We start from the raw sequence: 21046 nt of genomic DNA on the forward strand, positions 1-21046 counted from the left end.
TAGTCCCAGCTACTCGGGAGGCTGAGGCAGGAGAATGGCGTGAACCCGGGAGGCGGAGCTTGCAGTGAGCCGAGATCACACCACTGCACTCCAGCCTGGGCCACAGAGTGAGACTCCGTCTCAAAACAACAAACAAAAACAACCCCACAAAACCAAAAACAAAGGCCTGGAGGTGGTAAATGTCACACCAAGCATTGGCTCTCCTCCTTCAGGGCCCCCCAGCCCCGCCTCCACCCTCCCTCACCTTGTTCTTGGCCTCCTCCTCCAGCCGCCGCCGCTTGTCCAGCGTCTTGGTGACTGTGCTGCCGGCTCCCGGCGTGGTGCCAGCCTGCTCCTCCTCTGCCTTGGCCACGAGGAAGCGAGCTTTGTCGTGGTCCTCGCAGCGCTGCGTGTAACCCTGCTTGGCCTTGCGCAGGTTAGACTCTGCCTCTTGCTGTGGGTGTGAGAGCCCGGAGGCCAGTTTCAACCCCATCCTCGGATGGGGCTCAGTCTCCCCAGCTCCTCTCTTCCTCCCCACCCCCATCTCTCTCACCAAGACCCCATGGCCCACCTGGGCACGCAGAGGGCCCTGCACAATTGGCAACGGAAGAGCAGGAGGAGTGGCCAGGTGCGGTGGCTCACGCCTGTAATCCCAGCACTTTGGGAGGCTGAGGCAGGCGGATCACTTGAGGTCAGGACTTTGAGACCAGCCTGGCCAACATAGTGAAACCCTGTATCTACCCAAAATATAAAAAATTAGCCGGGCATTGTGGTGCACTCCTGTAATCCCAGCTACTCGGGAGGCTGAGGCACAAGAACAGCGAATAGCTTGAACCCAAGAGGCGAGGGTTGCAGTGAACCAAGATTGCACCACTGCACTCCAGCCTGGGCAACAGAGATTCCAGCTCAAAAAAAAAAAAAGAATGGGAGGAGGACCCTCAGAGAAATGGGTGTCCTGTGTGCCCACTCTGCAGCCTGGGAAGCTGAGGCACAGCTAAGCTCTGAACAGAAGCTCAAATGGCAGCCTCTGCAGACGCCCACACCAACCCCCACAGGAGCAGGCCGGCGTCTCCAAGCTCTGTTGCTTTCACTTCCCTCCTCACAGATGAGAACAGAGAAGCCGCCCAGGCAGGAAGCCAGGCGCCCACAGGAAGAGTACTTAGTCAAAAACCTGTGGGCTTGGGAGCCACACCTCACAACCTGCACCACCAGATTCACATAAACAAATGGGCTCATCCAATTACTAGGAGACCGCCAGGTGCCATGGCTCACACTTGTAATCCCACTGCTTTGGGAGGCCGAGGCAGGAGGATCGCTTGAGGCCAGGAGTTCGAGACCAGCCTGGCCAACATAGTAAGACCGCCCCCCCCATCTCTACAAAAAAATAAAAAAATTTAGCCAGATGTGGTGGCGCACACCTGTGGTCCTAGCTACTCGAGACCAGCCTGGCCAACATGATGAAACCCCGTCTCTACCAAAAATATAAAAATTAGCTGAGCACGGTGGCTTACACCTATAATTCCAGTACTTTGGAAGGCCAACGTGGGCAGAACTCCTGAGGTCAAGAGTTCAAGACCAGCCTGGCCAAGGTGGTGAAACCCCATCTGTACTAAAAATACGCCAGGCGTGGTGGCAGATGCCTGTAATCCCAGGTACTTGGGAGGCTGAGGCAGAAGAATCGCTTGAGCCTGGGAGATGGAGGTTGCAGTGAGCCGAGATCGAGCCACGCACTCCAGCCTGGGTGACAGTGAGACTATCTCAAAAAAAAAAAAAAAAATACTGCTACTAACAATCACAGGTTTCTACCTGGCAAAATAGGCCACAAGCAAAAATCAAAAGTCAAACAGTAAATTGTGGGAGGGTAATCGGGGAAGTCTAAAACTCACATGATTAAGGCCTAAGTTCTCTAGTATGTAAAAAGTTCTGACAAATCAACAAGAAGCCACTGTCCAATGCCAAGTAAGCAAAGGATAAGAACTGAGGGTTCACAGAAGAGGAAAAGCACTGCTGTGGCCTGAGAGGGCAGCTCATACACGCACGGCCCTTGACCCAGCAGTTCTATTTTGGGCACTGATCCCAGATAAACCCTCAGGCATCCTTGAGACAGGAGCACAAGCTTGTCATAGCAATGGTGTGCGTAACAGCAACAGCTCAGCCACTCCCAAAACGTCCATGAAATAACCTGCTTAATCTCCCCAGCTGAGCCCTGCACAGTCGAAAAAAGGGGTTCCAGCTGCTTCATGCTGACTGATATGGGGTGAGCAGCTCTCTATACGGAGGTGAGGATAAAAAGCAGGAGCAGAACTGGGCATGAGGTAAGCTGTCCTCGCGTGTACAAAAGGGGGCAGATAAGTGTTTGCTGGTATGTGCTGGAAGGAGCTAGGAGGGTGCATTTCACCGCAGATCCTGTTAACAAAAACTGGGCGACATAGCACAGAAAAAATACAAAAAAATGAACTGGGTGTGATGGCCGCTGCCTGTAGACCCAGGAACTTAGGAGGCTGAGGTGGGAGGATCACTGGAGCCCAAGAAGTCAAGTCTGCAGTGAGGTATGATTGCGTCACTGCAGTGCAGCCTGGGTGACAGTGAGACCCTATCTCGAAACAAACAAAAAGGCGCCGGTGTCTTTGAAATAACCCAAAAGCGAAGTGGGAAGAGAATACAGGCAGGAAGCTGGGCGCGGTGGCTCACGTCTGTAATCCCAGCACTTTGGGAGGCCGACGCGGGTGGATCAACTGACGTCAGTAGTTCCAGACCAGCCTGACCACTATGATGAAACCCCGTATCTACTAAAAATACAAAAATTAGCCAGGTTTGGTGGCGTGCTTCTGTAATCCTAGCTACTCGGAAGGCTGAGACAGGAGAATTGTTTGAACCAGGGAGATGGAGGTTGCAGTGAAAGCCAAGATGGTGCCACTGGCAGCCTGGGTGACAGAGCGAGACTCCGCTCAAAAAAAAAAAAAAAAAAAGGAATCCCAGGCAGACACATGGAGCTTCCCCAGTTCCGAGAGACCATGAGTCTCCCTCCAACCCGCAGACCTGCTGTTTACAACTGAGGTCGGCACGGCTTCTCCCCATTTCTGCAGGGACAGCAGTGAGCGCCGGGCTCCTGGGTCCTTCCAGGCAGAGCTGGGGGCGGTGGGGCTGGAGCATTTCCGACCCGGTTTGGGGCGCAACCTGCGAGGCCGCGCATGCGCAGGAGGCCGGGACTTGTGCAGAGCTCACCGCAGGGTCCCCGCTATGGGGCAGGGGCTGGGACTGCGCCTGCGTCGAGGCCCACTGCCCGCCCCCGTCCGCCCCCTCCCGCCCGCCTCACCAGCTTCCTCTGGGCGCGGTGCCAGGCCTCCTTGATCTCCTTCCTGCGCTTCTCGTGTTCAAGCCGCCGCAGGGTCAGGGGCTGGGGCGAAACGGGCCGTGAGTGGGTACCCTGGTGATGCCCCGGCCCAGCCCGCCCATCCAGGTACCACGCACCTGCATGAAGGTCTGGGTCTGCAAGGTGCCCACCGCCTGCACCATGCCGTGGCCGAACTCCAGGTCCTGCTCCAGGGCCAGCGAGTAGATGGACAGGAGCGGCATGTGGAGCTGTGGGCAGGGCCCCGGGTCACTGGGTGGGGAGGGACGGAGGCAGGGCGGCCCCAGCACCCCCAGCCACCACCTCCCTGGTCCCTGCAGCCACCCCCGTTAATGTAGAGGGGAAGCCCCTGCTCTTGGGCCCTGGATCCTCAAAATGGGGCTGAGACTCACACCCACGCCCAGGGACCCCCGCCCCATGCCCGCGGGTCCCCCACCTCTTGCACAATGCTCTGTCTGCAGTTGTGAGCGATCTTCTGCAGGCCCTTGGCAAACTCCATCTCTGAGGGCCGGGGAGGGGTGTGAGATGCTGGGACAAGGCCTTCCTCCAGACCCACCCTGCAGGGACCCCAGCTCTCACCCAGCGTCGTCCGCTTCTCCAGATAGCTGATGAGGTCCTTCATGTACTTGGCCATGTTCTTGGCATACAGGAGCGCAGCATCCACGCCCCCCTCACAGCGCTGCAGCAGCACGTCCACCTCCTCGGCGGGCAGGCAGCCTGCAGGGAACAGGGGCCTGCTCAGCCTGGCCCGACCCCCACAATGGCTCACCCCTCAAATGCCCGCCTGTGCTGTGTGGGGGCTTACCGGCATCGCAGTCGTCAAGACTGGGAGGGGTACCCTCACTGCCCGGTCCGTACAGGCTTTCCATGGACTGTAGGATGGAGACGCAGGTGAGACCAGCACCATGCGGGGACCTGCGCAGTGCCCACCTTTCAGGGGACGGTTGCTGCCCCCCGGACAGAGAGGGAAACCAAGGCACACAGGGGAAGCAGGGTGACTGGCCGGGCCCTGCAGACCTGAACCCGGCTGGCCTCCAGAAGCTGAACACAGGTGGCCCCGGCCCACCCCACTCACCTGGCTCGAGTCCCCGGGAGGCACTGCTAGGAGGGTGCTGCTGTCCACTTCACCCATGAGGAACTCGGACACCCTGCAGGGCCAGCGGGGTCACCATCGAGAGACACCCGGGCCCCCCACGCTCCCTTGCTCTGACCCACAGGCTCCCACACTCACGTGCTACTGAAGGCCACAGCAATCGTCTCCAGGGCCTTCTCAAACTCCTGTTTCTCCAGATCATTGTTGCTCTCGTAATGGAAGGCTGGGAAGCAGAGATAAGGGCAAGGAGGTGGGCCCACTCTAGGAGGTGACCATCCCTGCAAGAACTGACCGGAGCCCTTAACCCAGTGCGAACAGCAGGGAGCTGTTGTGCCTGTCAAACTCCTATGCACCCTTCAAAACCCACTTCAAACATGCCCTTCTCCAGGATGCCCTTCCAGGAAGAGAGCCCTCGCAGCCCTGTTCCAGCAGGCTGACCTTTGACCTTGGCAATGAGGGTGCCGGCTGCCGTGAGCGTCTCCACGGTGTTCAGCAGCGGGTACTTGGAGATGATCTGACGCATGACACGCAGGGCCTCACCCAGGCACTCGTGGGCCAGCGGGCGGCGGGCCTCAAGGAGGTCTGCTGGGCAGAGTCAGAGTGAGCAGTGGGGTGGGGCCTGGTCCTGGGAAAAGTCTGTCCACCTCCTCCCTCTTCAGAGCTCCTGTTCCCAGATGGGGAAACTGAGGCAGAGGTGGGAGAGGGCAGATGCCTGGGGCTCATTTCGAGACCGCGGGGAGGGCACTGTCCCTCCCTGGGCTACTGGCCAGATAAGCAAAGGCCAGACCTTGGCCTAGGCACTCTCTGCTGCTCAGAACACGCTTTTCCTGTCCCTCCAGAAAGCAAACTGCCTCTTGTCCTTCCAGCTACGGTCCTGCAGCCCCTTCCTCCATGCAGCCCACCAGGCCCCTTCCCTGCCCTAATCCCTCAGGACTGCTAATAGCCCTGTCCAGGTCTCTCTCTGCCCTTCCTACCTGGGTGAGGAAACTGAGGCATAGAGAGGGGAAGTCATTTCTCAACAATCACACAGCTTTTCCATTTACACTTAGCTCTAAAGGCATGAGAATGCCAGGCAGAGGGATGCTGCCTGGCTTTATCTCCAGGGCAACAGGGAGCCATAGAAGGTGTTAGAGCAGAGGAGGGTGGTGGTCAGATCTGACTGTTGGAACCTGGCTTTCACTGCCCTCCTCAGCCAGGAGCAGTGGCTTACACCTGTGACCCCAGCACTTTGGAAGGCTGAGGCAGGAGGACGGGTTGAGCCCAGGAATTCAAGACCAGCCTGGGCAATACAGTGAGACCCTATCTCTGTAAAAAATAAAATAAATAACAAGGCCGGGCACGGTGACTCAAGTCTGTAATCCCAGCACTTTGGGAGGCCAAGACGGGCAGATCACAAGGTCAGGAGATCGAGACCATCCTGGCTAACACGGTGAAACCCCGTCTCTACTAAAAATACAAAAAACTAGCCGGGCGAGGTGGCGGGCACCTGTAGTCCCAGCTACTAGGGAGGCTGAGGCAGAAGAATGGCGTAAACCCGAGAGGCAGAGCTTGCAGTGAGCTGAGATCTGGCCACTGCACTCCAGCCTGGGCGACAGAGTGAGACTCCGTCTCAAAAAAAAGAAATAAATAACAAAAAGGTAAATGCCCTTATCGAACGTTCTCAAATGGAAGAAGAAGAAAGCAGAGAGGGCCAAGCATGGTGGCTCACACCTGTAATCTCAGCACTTAGGGAGGCTGAAGCAGGCAGATCACCTGAGGTCAGGACTTCGAGACCATCCTGGCCAACATGGTGAAACCCCATCTCTACTAAAAATACAAAAATTAGTGGCGTGGTGGTGCGCCCCTGTAATCCCGGCTACTTGGGAGGCTGAGGCAGGAGAATCGCTTGAACCCGAGAGGTGGAGGTTGCAGTGAACTGAGATGGCGCCACTGCAACTCTGGCCTGGGTGACAGAGTGAGACTCCTCCATCTCAAAAAGAAAAGAAGGAAAGGAAAGGAGGGCGGGGACGGGAAGGAAAGGAAAGGGAAAATAAAGAAAGAAAAGAAGGAAAGAAGGAAAAAAGCAGAGGGTACAGGCGAAACATGGAGAGCCAGGCACACACCATGTAGCGGAAACAAATCCACGGAATTCGTAGGAGGAGAAAGTTGCCAGAGAGGACAGAGGCCAGCGGGGAGGGGCAGTTTTGACGCCTGACTGTACCGCTCAGAGAATGCCCCAAATACAAAGTGAAATCTGGAAAAATAACTGCCCCGTCTCTTTAGGCACCGAAGACCCCAGGTGAATGTCACCTCCGGGAAGAGACCGCCCGAGTCACCCGCCAGAGATTCCCCACAGGCCGCCGGAGCATGTCTTCGCTGCTGGATGCGGCGGACTCCGGGAATGGGACTGGGGCTCCAGGAGCTGGGGGAAGCCGCTGGGAGGCCCCGGCCACGCCCCTGCCCGTGTCCTTCTTGCCCCGCGCCCGCCACTCCGCGCGCGCGGCCGGGGCCTGGTCCCCCGCTGTCCCCGCGCCGCCCCCACCCAGGAAGCCAGCGGCCGGCGTGACCCCTGCGCAGCGCAGGGGTGCCCAAGTGCGCACGGCCAGGCCAGGCGCGCGGCAGCCGCTGCTCCCCCACCGCGGGCGGCAAACGGCCCAAGCGCCACGTGCTCCCTTACGCGCTTGGGGACCCCGCACCCCGCACCTGTCCCCTCACCTCGGGGACCCGCCCGGCAGCGCACGGGGCCCTCGTCCAGCGCCGGGTGCGCCGTCCCGCAGATACACATGGCGCAGCCGTCGGGGCGCGGAGACCGCGAGCGAGTGGGGCCTGGCGGCTGCCCGATGGGGGTCTCCGGTGGCCAAACCGGCTCCGGCCGGTCCGGAGGCCCCGCCCCCGCAAGAGAAACCCCGCCCTGGCGTCCCGTTCGCCCCAGTCAGGGTCCTTCCTTACCCGCAGAGCTTCGAGGTGGGGAGGGTCGAGGACGGGCAGGGAAACTGAGGCCCAGACTTGAAGCCCGGGAACGAGGAAGCCCGGGAAAAGTCGGGGTGAACCCGGGCCCCCCGCACCGTCCATGTGGGCCCCCTCCTAGCTGCCTGCACGCGGGTTCCCAAGCTGGGGGGTGGACCCCACAACAATCGCTGCAGGCAGGTGGCCCCATTTTATAGACAAGTCACCTGACACCTAGAGACGGAATGGGCTCGCCAGGGTCTCAGCAGCTGAGAAGCATCGAGACTAGAGCCCACATCCTAGTGGCCAGGGTCTCCTCTGGCCTGGGGCGGCCCCGAGACGCACAGAAGGCGCCCCCAGCCGGGGAGCGGTGCATCAGGCCTGTTATCCCGGCACTTTGGGAGGCGGAGCCCGGAGAATGGTTTTAGCTCTCAGGAGTTCTAGACCAGCCTGCGCAACATCGGGAGACCCCAGTCTCTACAAAAAGTACAAAAATTGGCCGGGCGCAGTGGCTCACGCCTGTAATCCTGGCACTTTGGGAGGCCGAGGTGGGTGGATCACTTGAGGTCAGGAGTTCAAGACCAGCCTGGTCAACATGGTGAAACCCCGTCTCTACTAAAAACAAAAAAGCTGGGCACGGTGGCACTCGCCTGTAATCCCAGCTACTCGGGAGGCTGAGGCAGAAGAATCACTTGAACCCAGGAGACGGAGGTTGCATTGAGCTGAGATCTCGCCACTGTACTCCAGCCTGGGTGACAAAGTGAGACTCTGTCTCACAAAAAAAAAAAAAAAAAAATCCAGGCGTGGTGGCTCATGCCTGCTGTAATCCCAGCATTTTGGGAGGCTGAGGCACACGGATCATGAGGTCAGGAGTTAGAGACCAATCTGGCCAATATTGTGAAACCCCATCTCTACTAAAAATACAAAAATTAGCTGGGCGTGGTGGCACACACCTGTAGCTCCAGCTACTTGGGAGCCTGAGGCAGAAGAGTCACTTGAGCCCAGGAGGCAGAGGTTGCAGTGAGCCAAGATCACGCCACTGCACTCCAGCCTGGGCGACAGAGTGAGACTCCATCTTGCCATCTCAAAAACAATAAAATAAAATAAGCCAGGTACAGTGGCTGATGCCTGTAGTCTCAGATACTCAGGAGGCAGAGGTGGGATGATGGCTCGAGCCCAGGAATTCGAGGCTACAGTGAGCCTCGATCACACCACTGCACTCCAGCCTGGGCAACAGAGCAAGACCCTGTATCAATCAATCAATAAATAAATAAATAGAAAAGAAAAAAAGAAAGTGCCCCACCCTGGCTGGCCCAGTTCGGACCTCCTGCAGGAGCCTGGGAGCTGAGCCCCGCCCAGGCCAGGCCTCCAAGGAAGCGCCAGGACGGGAAAGGAACCGAGATTAGGGTTTCCCCAGGAAACCAGCCTAGCCCCCGCCCATGGGACCAGATAACCCATGGGCTCCCACTCCTCCCAGTGGGGACCAGGCCTTCCCCAACTAGCGCCCTGAAGGTGCAGAGGCCACTCCAACACTTGAGGTCCAGTCCTGGCTCTGCCCTGCACTGGCTGGGTGAGTCGGGGGTCAGGGCCTCACTAGAGACTCAGTTTCGTCATCTGTAAAATGGGCGCCTGCTGGGAGCAGATCAGAGAGCCTGGCATAACCCTTGCACTGTGGTTTCTAGGAGGAGCCAGGAGCTGAAGGCAGCACATGAGGTGCCCGCCTGGGCTGCCAGGGACAAACAGGAAGCAGATGAAAATAACTCGGCAGGAAGCAGGGCTGTCAGCGGCCGCGTGGAGGAGAAAACGGAACTGCCGGCCTGCAGGCCGCTGGGTCCCAGCACCTCCAGCCGCCTGATGCCCCCATCCTACCCCTCGCTGTGCCTCCTGAATCTCTTTCCATCCAGACCTCAGCCAACCCCCAGTTTGCTTCTTTCCGAGACACAGATCTGCCCCCATCTGTCCTGTGCTCTAACACCTTCTATAGCTCCCCATTGCCCTTCTGCCTGGCGTTGTCATGCCTTCATCCTACACCAGCGGCACCCCACACCTTGGCCTCCAAATGCATTCTCTGTTTCCATGTTTCTGAGCCCGTGCATGGGACATTTCCTCTGCCTTTCCCTCCTAATTGCCACCAGATCCTTTAAAATAAATAAATAAATTGGGCACCCTCCTGAGCCAGTGTACACTCAGAGACTCCCCCACCAAACTCCTACACATCCCTCAAAGCCTTAGCTGTCACGGCCTCTTCCACACAGCCTTCCCTGCCATTCCCTTCTGAGCCTCCCCAAGTCCCTCCTTCCATCCTCCCTTGGGTCTGGCTCTGTCTTCCACCCAGGCCTCCGTGTCCCCATGGCTCTCACCGTCATGCAACACACACTCCTTAAGTTTCTCAAGGCCCTCAGCGAAGCGGGCCACATCCGCCAGCAGATGGGAGATGTCCTCCACGCCGTCTGGGCCAGCGCCCTCGGTGGGCTGCTCGCCCGGGCTGGCAGCTGTCAGCGGGCTCCGGTGGCTCCGGCCCAGTGTCCAAGAGGCGGCACCCGACAGCGGGAAACCAGCTGCGCTGGCGTGGCGGCTCAGGCTGGTAGGCCGCTTGAGGGTGCCTGTGGCCTTGGCGCTGGAGGACCCACCGGGCGGCTCCAGACTTGGTCCAGGGAACACGGCATCGGCTCCATCCTTCCTGGGCAGCTCCTTGGACAGGTCCGAGGGGAGCTCGTTAAAGGGATTTCCCGGCGTGGACACTGCCTCAGTTTCCCCAGAAATGAAGTGGGGCTGTGGAGGGCCATCGTCACCCCGAACCCATAGGGGTCAAAGGCCAGAGGTCACAGGGCCGAGATTTGGTAGTGTACCCCCCCACCTGTTACCCAACATCCTCTTCCCTCGAGCTTTCACAAACAACGGTCCCTACCCAAACCACAGCCGGGGCGGGGCCTGCGGGGAGGCGCGGGAGGGGGGTCCCCACTTCCTGGTGGGGGTGGGGAGGGTCCTCAGCCCTTCAAGCCCCCCTCAGGCTCCTACAACGTAGCTACTTTAAGTGAAGACACTTCTGTGTACCCCTAAAGGTCCATGGACCCCCAGAGCCTGTGGACAGCCCCAGGCCTGTAGACATCCCAGACCCCCAAGCTTTATAGACCCCCAAGCTTTGTAGACCCCCCAGCTTTGCAGACACCCCAGGTCTGGAGACACTCCCCAGCCCTTGAACCTGGTGGATCCCATTAGAGGATCTGCCGCCCGGTCAAACATCAACCCAACGGCCAGGCCACAGCCCTCCCATCTCAGCGGCTCCCAGAGCCCCCAGATTGCCTAAGTCCCCAACCTGCAGCGGCCCAAACCCAACATTGTCCCAACTCCGCACCCTCCCTTCCTGCAGCCTGGGCCCCGCGGCCAGCCCTGGATGGAGTGGAGGGAGGCGGCCACCACTCCCAGGGTCCCTACCGTGAGCTGAATGCCGGGGTCCCGGCCTCTCTGCTGTGGCCCCCGCCGTCCCGCCCTGTAGGGGCTGTAACTGGCACGAGCCCCCAGCCGCCGCCCCAGCATGGGCCCCGAGTACAGGGCGGGTCCCTGTCCCCTGTGGCCCGGTGTCAGCTCCAGGTCTGCGCCCCGGCTCCACTCACCCCCGAGGGCTGCGGGCTGGGGCTTCCCGCGCGGTTCTTTTTCGAGATGGAAGGGGTTTTCATGAGCTCTCGTTTCTTCCTGGAGAACATGATGGGGCCCAGGCCGCGAGCCCGACGGGGCGGGCTGGGGGTCTCAGCGCTGCAGCTCCTGGCGCCGGCCGCTTCGGGACCACATTGTCAACGGCCACCCCCTCCCCAGCTGTCAGGCCCACGTGACAGGCCCGGCCGTCACTGGCGGGCCCTCCCCCCAACAGGAAAAGGCTTCGGGGAGGCGGCGACGCGGCCTCGCCCCCGACCCTTCCCGGCCTCAGCCTGCAGCTCTGCCGAGTGGGCGCGAAGGTGAGGTCGCAGGCCCCGCCCCCAGCCCTGGGCCGCGTCCCCCGCTTCCGCTTTCGGGTGCTCGGAGCCGCGCGGCTCGCGGGGTGGGACGCGGAGCCCCTGCCTGACGCTGTGGCCGTTGGCGGGCACAGGACAGCCGACTGCAGGGCGCTGACCCTCACTCCCGGACGCGACTGGGCGTGCACACACACGTGTGCACGATGACACGCAGAGACCCGGACCTCCACACGCACTCAGACGCCACCAAGCTCCCGGAGCCTGGCCCGCAGACCCCAGACACACGCTCAGGCCGAGCTGCGCCCCCTACAGCCCCCTTTTCCCTGAAGGCAATGCCCGCTCCACCTCCTCCCCTGCAGACCCGAGGGTGTGGCCAGGCCCCAGCAGGGCGGGGCAGAGTAGGGTCACCCCCACCACCCGCCCAGCAGCCCCCGGAGGTGGGCCAGGTCGAGGACAGTCGGGGAAACTGAGGCCCAGAACCGAAGTCCTGGGTGCAAAGACTTCCAGGAAGAGTCAGAACAGTTCAGGTTACCCGGCCCTGTCCTTGTGGGCCCTCGCGTCCCCCGCTCCTAGGCTGCCTGCACAGGGGTTCCCAAGCTGTAGTGTGGACCCCACCATCGTCAGAATATGCTGAGGACACCTGGTTACCTCTCAGCAGCCCTGTGGGCCGTATCATGTTGCCCCAGATCTCAGCGCTGCCCTTAGCAAAGGTCCCCAGCCCCGCCTCCCATGCTGCATTCCAGTGGCTCCCGACCACTGGACGTGCTGGGCAGCAGGACGCAGGCACCCGTTGCTGATAACAGCCTGAGGCGGCATTGGCCAAGAGCTGGGGCATCTGCAGGCGTACAGATCCCAGCCTCCTACCTTCCCCCCACCCCCCTCCCCCCGCGTGAACTCTCTCCCCCCCACAATTCTCCCTGCTGTCCCCTTCCAGAACCCCAGTCCCAATCCCAAAACCCCAACCTCTTTCCCAAACCCCATTCCCACCTACCTCGGGTGGGAGGGGCAGATCTCTGGGGCACAGGACATGAAGGCCACAGCCCCTTGCTCCAAGTCCGGCTCTCCAGGCCCGGGTCCAAGTGCAAACCCAGCCTAGCAGACCCTTGAGAACTCTTTGCCCCCGACTCATGGCTCTGAGGGCCGGGATCAGGGGGTGAGGGTCAGCTGAATGTCGGATGGGCTTCTGGCCCGGCCAGGAGGCGTGTGCTCCGGGACACTGGGCTCCTCTAAGCTTCCCAGGACATTCCTGAGCCCTGACCTCATCCCCACTTCATGGCCAGGCACTTACAGGTGCTGCCCTTAGGCGCCAGCCCCACGTGGGCACGCAAGGACCTGGGCATGGTGACCAGGCCCTTATGAGGCCCGCACTCCTTATGATCCCCAACTCCTGGGCTGGCCAGAGAGGCATTTACAGCTGGGGTCCAGTCAGCTGTAGACACACTCACACCTGTGTCCTACGAATCGCCACTTGGCCTATATGGGCACACACAGCTTGCAAGGGGCCAGCCATATCCACACACATGTGCAGGCAGCTGTGTGGACATGTGTGCAGCCTGGCACAAGAACACACATGCACATGGTTTCACCACCACCGCTTCTCTCCAGCCTTCTCTTTATTTTCTCCAGGGCACCAGCCCCTCTGCCAGCCTAAGTCCAGGGCGCCTGGGCACTCTACCCCGACCTTGCCATTCCCAGGGCCTCCCCGCGGCCCTGCAGGGGAGGGAGGCTCAGAGCACAGTCTCCGCAGTGCTAGGGTCATCGAGAAACTGGCTGATGCGTTTGGGACGCTGCAGGCCTGGCGCTGGGTCCACTCCCACTCCTGCCTCCTTGTGCTCCTCCGCGTCCTCGTCCTTCCCCTGGTCCTCGGAGAAGTACAAGAATACCTGGCGGTGGGCGGCCCAGAGGGGACAAGGGGGCGGTCAGCCCACGGGCCTGGCCCCCAGCCTGCCTCCCCTAGCCCGACCCCCGCGCCGTGATCACCTCCTCCAGCATCGTCTGGCTCACAGAAAAGTCCTCCACGCCGTGCTCTGCGCCGTGCACCGCCAGCACTCCAAAGACGCGCGCCAGGGCGCAGCGCCCTCCCGACGGCAGCTGGAATCGCAGGCGGCACCCGTGTGCCTCGCGCAGCTCCGCCCCAGGGAACTCGGCCGCCACGAAGGCCGCTGCCGACTGGGACCTCTCGGCGGGAACCCGCAGGGTCAGTGTGTGGCCGGCCGCGAATCTGCAGTGAGTGGGGCCAGGGCTACCGGATAGGGCCTTTCCCAGGTCCCACCTCAGCTCACCCTCCAGCCCCTACTACTCTCTGACCCCGCCCCATACTTGTACCTATGTTAGCGATCAAGTGGTCCTCCCACCTCAGTCCCCCCACCCCCACCCGCGTAGCTGAGACCACAGGCACACACCACTATGTCCACCTAATTAATTTTTTATAGAGATGGGGTCTCCCTAGGTTGCCCAGGCTGCTCTCGAAGCTATCAGTCCACTTGACTCCTCTTTCGGACACTCCTCTTTTGCCTTTGCACCCTACCCCCGCCCACACAATGCATAGCCCCACCCACTTTCCTATGGCCCCGCCCACTAACCGGCCCTCCCCTAACTCCACCCATCAATCCACCCTCACCTCTCCTGGCTGCACTTTCTCCAACTCACACCTGGTTACGCCTTCTGAATCCACCCAGAGACCCCGCTCACGCCTTCCGGTCCGGCGCCCGCAGCACACCCCAGCCTGTCTCGCCCCCTCAGTCACCCCTGCAGGAGGATCTAAAGCCTTGGCCATCTCTCCAGCTGAAGCCAAACTCTCCTCACTTGGCCCTAGGTCGGGCCTTTCCCCTGAGCCCACCTACGTGCCCCCCCTCACCCCACACCCGCCTGGAGGCCCCGCTCGCTCACCTGCTTTTGAGATGTTGCGGGCTGCCCAGGCAGCAGAACCGCCCGTTCACCATGATGGCCAGGCGCGAGCAGAGCGCTTCACACTCCTCCATGCTGTCGGGACCCGGCACCACGAGCTCTGTTGAGGCCTGGGCCACACTGCCTGCGTCCCCGGGCCTGGACCACCCTTCCGGTGTGGACGTCTCCCCACCCTTCCCCAGAGCGTTCTGAGCCTGGCACCGCGTCCCACCTCTGTGTGTCCTGACACCCCGGGTCCTGGCGCCCTCGCCCCACCAGGGCCAGGACCCCCCCATCCCCTGTGGCCTTGTGCTTTGGGGATCTCTCTCCAGGCCTGGATCGCCTTAACCACAGCCCAGGACATCCGCGCCCGGCGCACCTGTGGGATGTGAGCATCACTGAACGGCCCTCCCGCACCACGGCCAAAAGGCTGTTCCAGAGGAAGCGCCGCGCGCTGGGGTCCATGCCTGTGGTCGGCTCGTCCTGGGGAGCGTGGAAAATCCCATAAGCAAGGCCCCGCCTCCGTCGCAGGCCCCACCCCACCCCGGCACCGCCTCTACGCACCAGAAACACCACCGCTGGGTCTCCAACCAGTGCCACGGCAGTCGCCAGCTTGCGTTTGTTCCCTCCGCTGTAGGTGCCTGCAGGCCTGTCTGCGTACCATGAGAGTCCCAGGCGGGCTAGGCCCGAGCCAGCAGTCTGTGGGGTGGGGCCAAAGTGGGCATGGGACTCAAATTGATGACGAAGGGGCAGGGCCACAGTGTGGCGGGGCCAGCACTGAGTGTGGAGCAGGGACACAGTGGGCATGGAACAGGGCAAATGTGAGAAGGGGACAGAACCATAGTGTGGTGGGGGCAGCGTGGGTATGGGGTGGGGCCTTGGTGTGGGTGGAGCTGGGATGGTATGGAGCTGAGCCACGGAATGGGTGGAGCTGGGATGGGTATGGAGCTGGGCCATGGAATGGGTGGAGCTAGCATGGGTATGGGGCGGGGCCATGGTATGGGTGGAGCTGGGCTGGGTATGGAGCTGGGCCATGGAATGGGTGGAGCCAGCATGGGTATGGGGTGGGGCCATGGCGTGGTGAAGGCAGCATGGGTATGGGCGGGGCCATGGTGTGGGTGGAGCCAGCATGGGTATGGGGCAGGGCCAGAAAGGGCATGGGGTGGGACAGGGTGAGGGTGGGGCAGGCCAGGGCAAAGCCAGGACCCCCAAGCAGATAGAAGAGACAGTGAAAGGGCTGCAAACTGGGAACGGCCAGAGTGAGAAGCTGACGGTGAACCCAGCGAGAAAGGTGCGAAGCCCTAGGGCTGAGGCGGAAGAGGAGCAAGTGGGCAGAGCCACAGCAGGAAGACTCAGGGAGAGGGGGGCTACATGCAGCGGAAGAAAGGGTCGGTGGACCAATGAGAATGTTGGAACTTGGTGGGGCGGGACAAAGAGGAGGGCTAGCCAAATCTCCATTGGACCAGGATGGGTGACAGAGGCCTAAGGGAAGGAAGGGGGCAGGGACAGGGGTAGAGCCAAGGTGAGAGTGTGCAGGATTGGGCCAGGCTTTAGGGGCACGGCCTGAGTCGGGTGGGCCCTGGGAGGTGAGAGCAGTGGAGGCAGAGTGGGCTCACCTGGGCAACCTGGGCCTCCGGGACACCGCGCAGGCGTGCAAACAGCTCCAGGTGCTCACGGCCCGTCAGCAGATCAAAGATGGCATCGGATTGAGGGCAGTAGCCCATGCTGAGGTGTGCAGCACTGGGTTCCTGGGCCACGCTGGGGTGGGGATGCAGGGGGTTCAGAGAGCTGGCTAGTCCCTGACCATACTGGTGGCTGACACAGGGGTCTCAGGGCCCACCCATCCAGGGCCACTATGGTAAGGGACAGGGGTGTCTCAGGGCCTGATCTGCGTGTGGGATGTAGGGGTGCACGCGTCCCAGAGACCATGCAGGTGTGAGGCCATGAGCCCAGTCCACGCACACGAGGTGGAGGGATGGGGAACAAGGACGTCAGGGCCAACCCTGCCCTACCCCGACCCTACCTGGTGCCCCTCACCTGTGGCCTGCCAGCACAGCCTCGCCCCCGCTGGCCAATGTGTCCCCAGTCACCATGCGAAACGTGGACGTTTTCCCTGCTCCGTTCACGCCCAGCAGCCCAAAACACTGCAGGGATGCCCACAGATAGTGCTCAGTGAGGCCCCAGGCCCTGGTTCCAGCACCTCTGATTTCTTTTTTATTTGAGACCAAGTTTTGCTCTTGTTTACCAGGCTGGAGTGCAGTGGCGCGATCTTGGCTCACTGCAACCTCTGCCTCCCGGGTTCAAGCAGTTCTCCTGCTTCAGCCTCCCAAGTAGCTGGGGCTACAGGCACGCGCCACCACGCCCAGCTAATTTTTGTTTTTTTTTTTTTAGTAGAGACAGGATTTCACCATGTTGGCTAGCATGGTCTCGATCTCTTGACTTCATGATCCGCCTGCCTCTGCCTCCTAAAGTGCTGGGATTACAGGCGTGAGCCACGGCGCCCGGCCTCCTTTTTTCTTTTTGTATTTTTATGAGATGTAGTCTTGCTTTGTCGCCTAGGCTGAAGGGCAATGGCGCAATCTCGGCTCACTGCAACCTCCGTCTCCTGGGTTCAAGCAATTCTCCTGTCTCAGGCTCCAGAGTAGCTGGGACTACAGGTGTGCACCACCAAGCCCAGCTAATTTTTTGTATTTTTTAGTAGAGATGGGGTTTTGGCATGTTGACCAGGCTGGTCTCGAACTCCTGATCTCAAGTGATCCTCCCACCTTGGCCTTCCAAAGTGCTAGGGTTACAGGTGTGAGCCACCATGCCCGGCCTCAGCACCTCTGATTTCTGAGTGTCCACATGGAGGGCCGTGTTTGGGGCCCCAGGGGAGCTGGGCAGATATTGGGGTATGTAGCGAGGCATAAAGCTGTCACTTAGCAGGGAATGGCTTTTGGCACACAGTGGGTCCCCCATAAAAGCCGTATGCAGCAAGTGTTCAACAAATATCAGGGCATGAGCTTTCCATATGTTTCCTGGCATACCGTGTGTACTTAGGCTGAGTACACAGTCAGCCCAAGGTGGAGAGGTTGGCCAGCACACAGTAGGGGCTTAGTAACGATATACTGTCGGCCAGGCCCTGTGGCTCACACCTGTAACCCCAGCATTTTGGGAAGCCAAGGCAGACAGATCACCTGAGGTCAGGAGTTCAAGATCAGCCTGGCCAACATGGTGAAATCCCATCTGTACTAAAAATACAAAAATTAGCCGGGTGTGGTGGCACATACCTGTAATCCCAGCTACTCAGGAGACTGAGGCAGGAGAATTGCCTGAACCTGGGAGGCAGAGGTTTCAGTGAGCTGAGATCACACCACTGCACTCCAGCCTGGGTGGCAGAGTGAGACTTTGTCTCAAAAAAAAAAAAAAAAAAGGGCCAGGTGTGGTGGCTCACATCTGTGATCCCAGCACTTTGGGAGGCCAAGGCGAGTGGATCATTTGAGGTCGAGTGCAAGACCAGCCTGGCCAACATGGTGAAACCCCATCTCTACTAAAAATACAAAAATTAGCTGGGCATGGTGGTGTGTGCCTGTGGTCCCAGCTACTCAAGAGGCCGAGGCTGGAAAATTGCTTGAACCCGGGAGGCAGAGGTTATAGTGAGCCAAGATTGCGCCATGGCACACCAGGCTGGGTGACAGCAAGACTCCATCTCAAAAGAAATATATATATATATTTTATATATATATAAATCCCATATATATTTATATTTATATATATTTACATATAAATATTATATATATTTACATATATATAAAAATCCCATATATATATATGTACACACACACACACTGCAATATGTGCTAACAAACAGCACTTGTTTGCAGATGTGTACCAGCCCTAATAGGTGGCCAATACGTGGCACACAGCAAATAAATTTGCACATAGTTCAAGAGTGCTTGAATGTGAACTGGTACAAAGCAGGTGCCTGATAAATGTTGGCTGTGACAAGTGCTTGATATAGATGTGTATATAATAGGGGTCCAATAAATTCTATTGGTATTTGATAAATGTTGATGGACACAAAAGTATTCAGGACACCTCTTTAGTGAGCACAGTGTGTGTTTAATAGATGTAAGCAGGCAGTAAGTGCTTAATGAGGTTTTGCTGGCTCAAAATAAACACACAGGCCAGGTGCGGTGGCTCACGCCTGTAATCCCAGCACTGTGGGAGGCTGAGGCGGGTGGCTCACGAGGTCAGGAGATCGAGACCATCCTGGCTAACACGGTGAAACCCCGTCTCTACTAAACATACAAAAATTAGCTGGGCATGGTGGCGGGCGCCTGTAGTCCCAGCTACTCGGGAGGCTGAGGCAGGAGAATGGCGTGAACCCGGGAGGCAGAGCTTGCAGTGAGCTGAGATCGCGCCACTGCACTCCAGCCTGGGTGACAGAGCAAGACTCTGTCTCTAAAAAAAAAAAAAAAAGTCCAGGCACAGTGGCTCATGCCTGTAACCCCAGCACTTTGGGAGGCCAAGGTGGGTGGATCACGAGGTCAGAAGATCGAGACCATCCTGGCTAACACAGTGAAACTCCATCTCTACTAAAAATACAAAAATTAGCCGGGCGTGGTGGTGGGCGCCTGTAGTCCCAGCTACTTGGGAGGCTGAGGCAGGAGAATGGCGTGAACCCAGGAGGTGGAGCTTGCAGTGAGCCGAGATGGTGCCACTGCACTCCAGCGTGGGTGACAGAGTGAGACTCTGTCTCAAAAAAATAAATAAAATAAAATAAAAATAGGAGCACAAATATTGGCACACAGTAGGTGCCCAATAAAAGGTGGTGGATGGGCCGGGCGCGGTGGCTCAAGCCTGTAATCCCAGCACTTTGGGAGGCCGAGACGGGCGGATCACGAGGTCAGGAGATCAAGACCATCCTGGCTAACACGGTGAAACCCCGTCTCTACTAAAAATACAAAAAAAAAAACTAGCCGGGCGAGGTGGCGGGCGCCTGTAGTCCCAGCTACTCCGGAGGCTGAGGCAGGAGAATGGCGTAAACCCGGGAGGCGGAGCTTGCAGTGAGCTGAGATTCGGCCACAGCACTCCAGCCCGGGCGACAGAGCAAGACTCCGTCTCAAAAAAAAAAAATAAATAAAAAAAAAAAATAAAAGGTGGTGGATGCACAGTAGTTGCTCAATAAAGGGCCGTGGGCACATAGTAGGTGTTCAGTAAAGGATGATGGGCAGGGCACGCAGTAGGGCAGCCTCTCACTTTCCCTGCACCAGGCCTCCACCCCTGGACTCACCTCACCAGGGGGGATCCCCAGGCACAAACGGTCAACAGCTGGCATCCTCTGCCCATGGTATACCTGGAAGAGTGCAGGTCCTTCAGAAAGGTGAGTGGGCCAGTGGGAGCCCCCCCAACCCAGCAGTCAACCTGGCCACACCTACCTTGGTCAAGTTCCTCAGCACCAACACATCTCCCTGGGTGGCTCCTCGGACCACCCGCTCCCGTTCACGGGCTACATCCTCATCCTCCAATCCCAGGGGTGGTAGGGACCTCACCTTGGGTCTGGGGACAGAACATTTGTGGGCCTAACGTAGGTCGTTGGCCCCGCCACCCTCTCTGTAGACCTGACTAACTGTGGCAGGAGTTGGCTTCGGTGCTGCAGCAGTAGTGTGAAGAGAAGGAAGAGGGGCCCCTGTATCATCATGGCCAAGAGGTTCTTGCCGACCACCTCCCAGCGCAGGGGTGACTGGAACTGCCTGTCTCCTGTGGATATAGAAAGGAGGGACTGGGTCCATGAGAGTCTAGGTTTCTGGCCTCTTCTCCGTCCTCCATGTCACTCTGGATTCTTAAGGGAAAGGAACACAAATTGGATAGGCCACTCAGCTGGAGTCTAATTGGCACAGAGAACAGAAGTTTTATCACCTTCCTTAATTAGAGCCTTAGGCCTCTTGTGATGTAATCTAAGACAGAATTAGCTTTATATGGCTGCTTTTTTTTTTTTTTTTTTTTTTGAGACGGAGTCTCGCTGTGTCGCCCAGGCTGGAATGCAGTGGCGTGATCTCGTCTCACTGCAAGCTCCGCCTCCCGGGTTCACGCCATTCTCCCACCTCAGCCTCCAAGTAGCTGGGACTACAGGCGCCTGCCACGACGCTCAGCTAATTTTTTGTATTTTTAGTAGAGACGGGGTTTCACCGTGTTAGCCAGGGTGGTCTCGATCTCCTGACCTCGTGATCCGCCCGCCTCAGCCTCCCAAAGTGCTGGGATTACAATATGGCTGCTTTCTTGTACCTCCAACTTGGCCCAATCTCGCAGCCACCTAAGAACCCTGGCTGTCTCCCTGGCAGGGCTGTTTGTCTTCACTCTGTATAATTAACTCTAGGTCTCCAAGGGTGCTAGCTATCTGTAGCCATGGCCCCACCTGACAGGAAGTTCTCACCCAAACGCTCAAAGGCATCAGCCATGGCCTGGTTCCGCACCATGTCAATGAGCCCCCGGCCCAAGCAGAAGTGGGGGAAGATAAGGAAGACCTGTTTCAAGATCCGGCTCACCTCCTGCAGCTTCTGCTCAAAGGCAGGAAGAGGGATGTTGGTTAGGGGCTGAGTCCAACAACCCAACCCAGCCCAAGCCCCAGCCTCATGGTGCCCCACCTGATCAGAGAAGAGCTCCAGCACAAAGGTGGCCATACTTCCATTGATGCCAATAAAGAGGTTTATGCAGGTGAGTACCACATAGGCCGTGCTGGGCACGGAGAAGAAGAAGGAGGCTGGGTACATGAGCGGTGTGATCGACCAGCTGAAGGGACAATAGGAGTCACTGGAGTAACTACTCAGACTGAGAAGCCCTGAGAAGAATAAAAATCTCCATTCCCATCTTCTCTGCCTT

The 21046-nt window shown here is 58.9% G+C and overlaps 2 protein-coding genes across 6 annotated transcripts in view; both read right to left on the reverse strand.

The window, feature by feature from the left end:
• ARHGAP45 (Rho GTPase activating protein 45) overlaps positions 1-11284 on the reverse strand; it is a 24669-nt gene extending 13385 nt beyond the window's left edge. Inside the window, exons 1-11 of one of the 3 annotated variants that reach the window (XM_023192739.2) lie at positions 10964-11284; positions 9710-10040; positions 4863-5006; positions 4563-4647; positions 4407-4479; positions 4137-4203; positions 3911-4048; positions 3768-3832; positions 3451-3561; positions 3296-3376; positions 245-433 (exon numbers count right to left, since the gene is read on the reverse strand). In XM_023192739.2, the coding sequence (XP_023048507.2) occupies positions 245-433; positions 3296-3376; positions 3451-3561; positions 3768-3832; positions 3911-4048; positions 4137-4203; positions 4407-4479; positions 4563-4647; positions 4863-5006; positions 9710-10040; positions 10964-11053 (1374 nt within the window). In that variant the 5' untranslated portion in view covers positions 11054-11284. The other 2 variants (XM_023192738.2, XM_023192740.2) reach the window with 2 other exon arrangements.
• Positions 11285-12879: 1595 nt separating this feature from the next.
• The window catches only part of ABCA7 (ATP binding cassette subfamily A member 7), a 13110-nt gene continuing 4943 nt past the window's right edge, over positions 12880-21046 (reverse strand). For all 3 annotated transcript variants that reach the window (XM_026457292.1, XM_026457294.1, XM_026457293.1), the window contains 12 exons: positions 20812-20956; positions 20601-20724; positions 19798-19927; positions 19606-19726; positions 19461-19523; positions 16223-16329; positions 15802-15943; positions 14750-14884; positions 14565-14668; positions 14189-14281; positions 13280-13520; positions 12880-13182 (listed from right to left, as the gene is read on the reverse strand). In XM_026457292.1, the coding sequence (XP_026313077.1) occupies positions 13027-13182; positions 13280-13520; positions 14189-14281; positions 14565-14668; positions 14750-14884; positions 15802-15943; positions 16223-16329; positions 19461-19523; positions 19606-19726; positions 19798-19927; positions 20601-20724; positions 20812-20956 (1561 nt within the window). In that variant the 3' untranslated portion in view covers positions 12880-13026. The remainder of the gene's footprint in view (positions 13183-13279; positions 13521-14188; positions 14282-14564; positions 14669-14749; positions 14885-15801; positions 15944-16222; positions 16330-19460; positions 19524-19605; positions 19727-19797; positions 19928-20600; positions 20725-20811; positions 20957-21046) is intronic.

This window comes from Piliocolobus tephrosceles, chromosome 21 (genome assembly GCF_002776525.5).
Source record: "Piliocolobus tephrosceles isolate RC106 chromosome 21, ASM277652v3, whole genome shotgun sequence".
In the NCBI taxonomy this organism is placed as follows: domain Eukaryota; kingdom Metazoa; phylum Chordata; class Mammalia; order Primates; family Cercopithecidae; genus Piliocolobus; species Piliocolobus tephrosceles.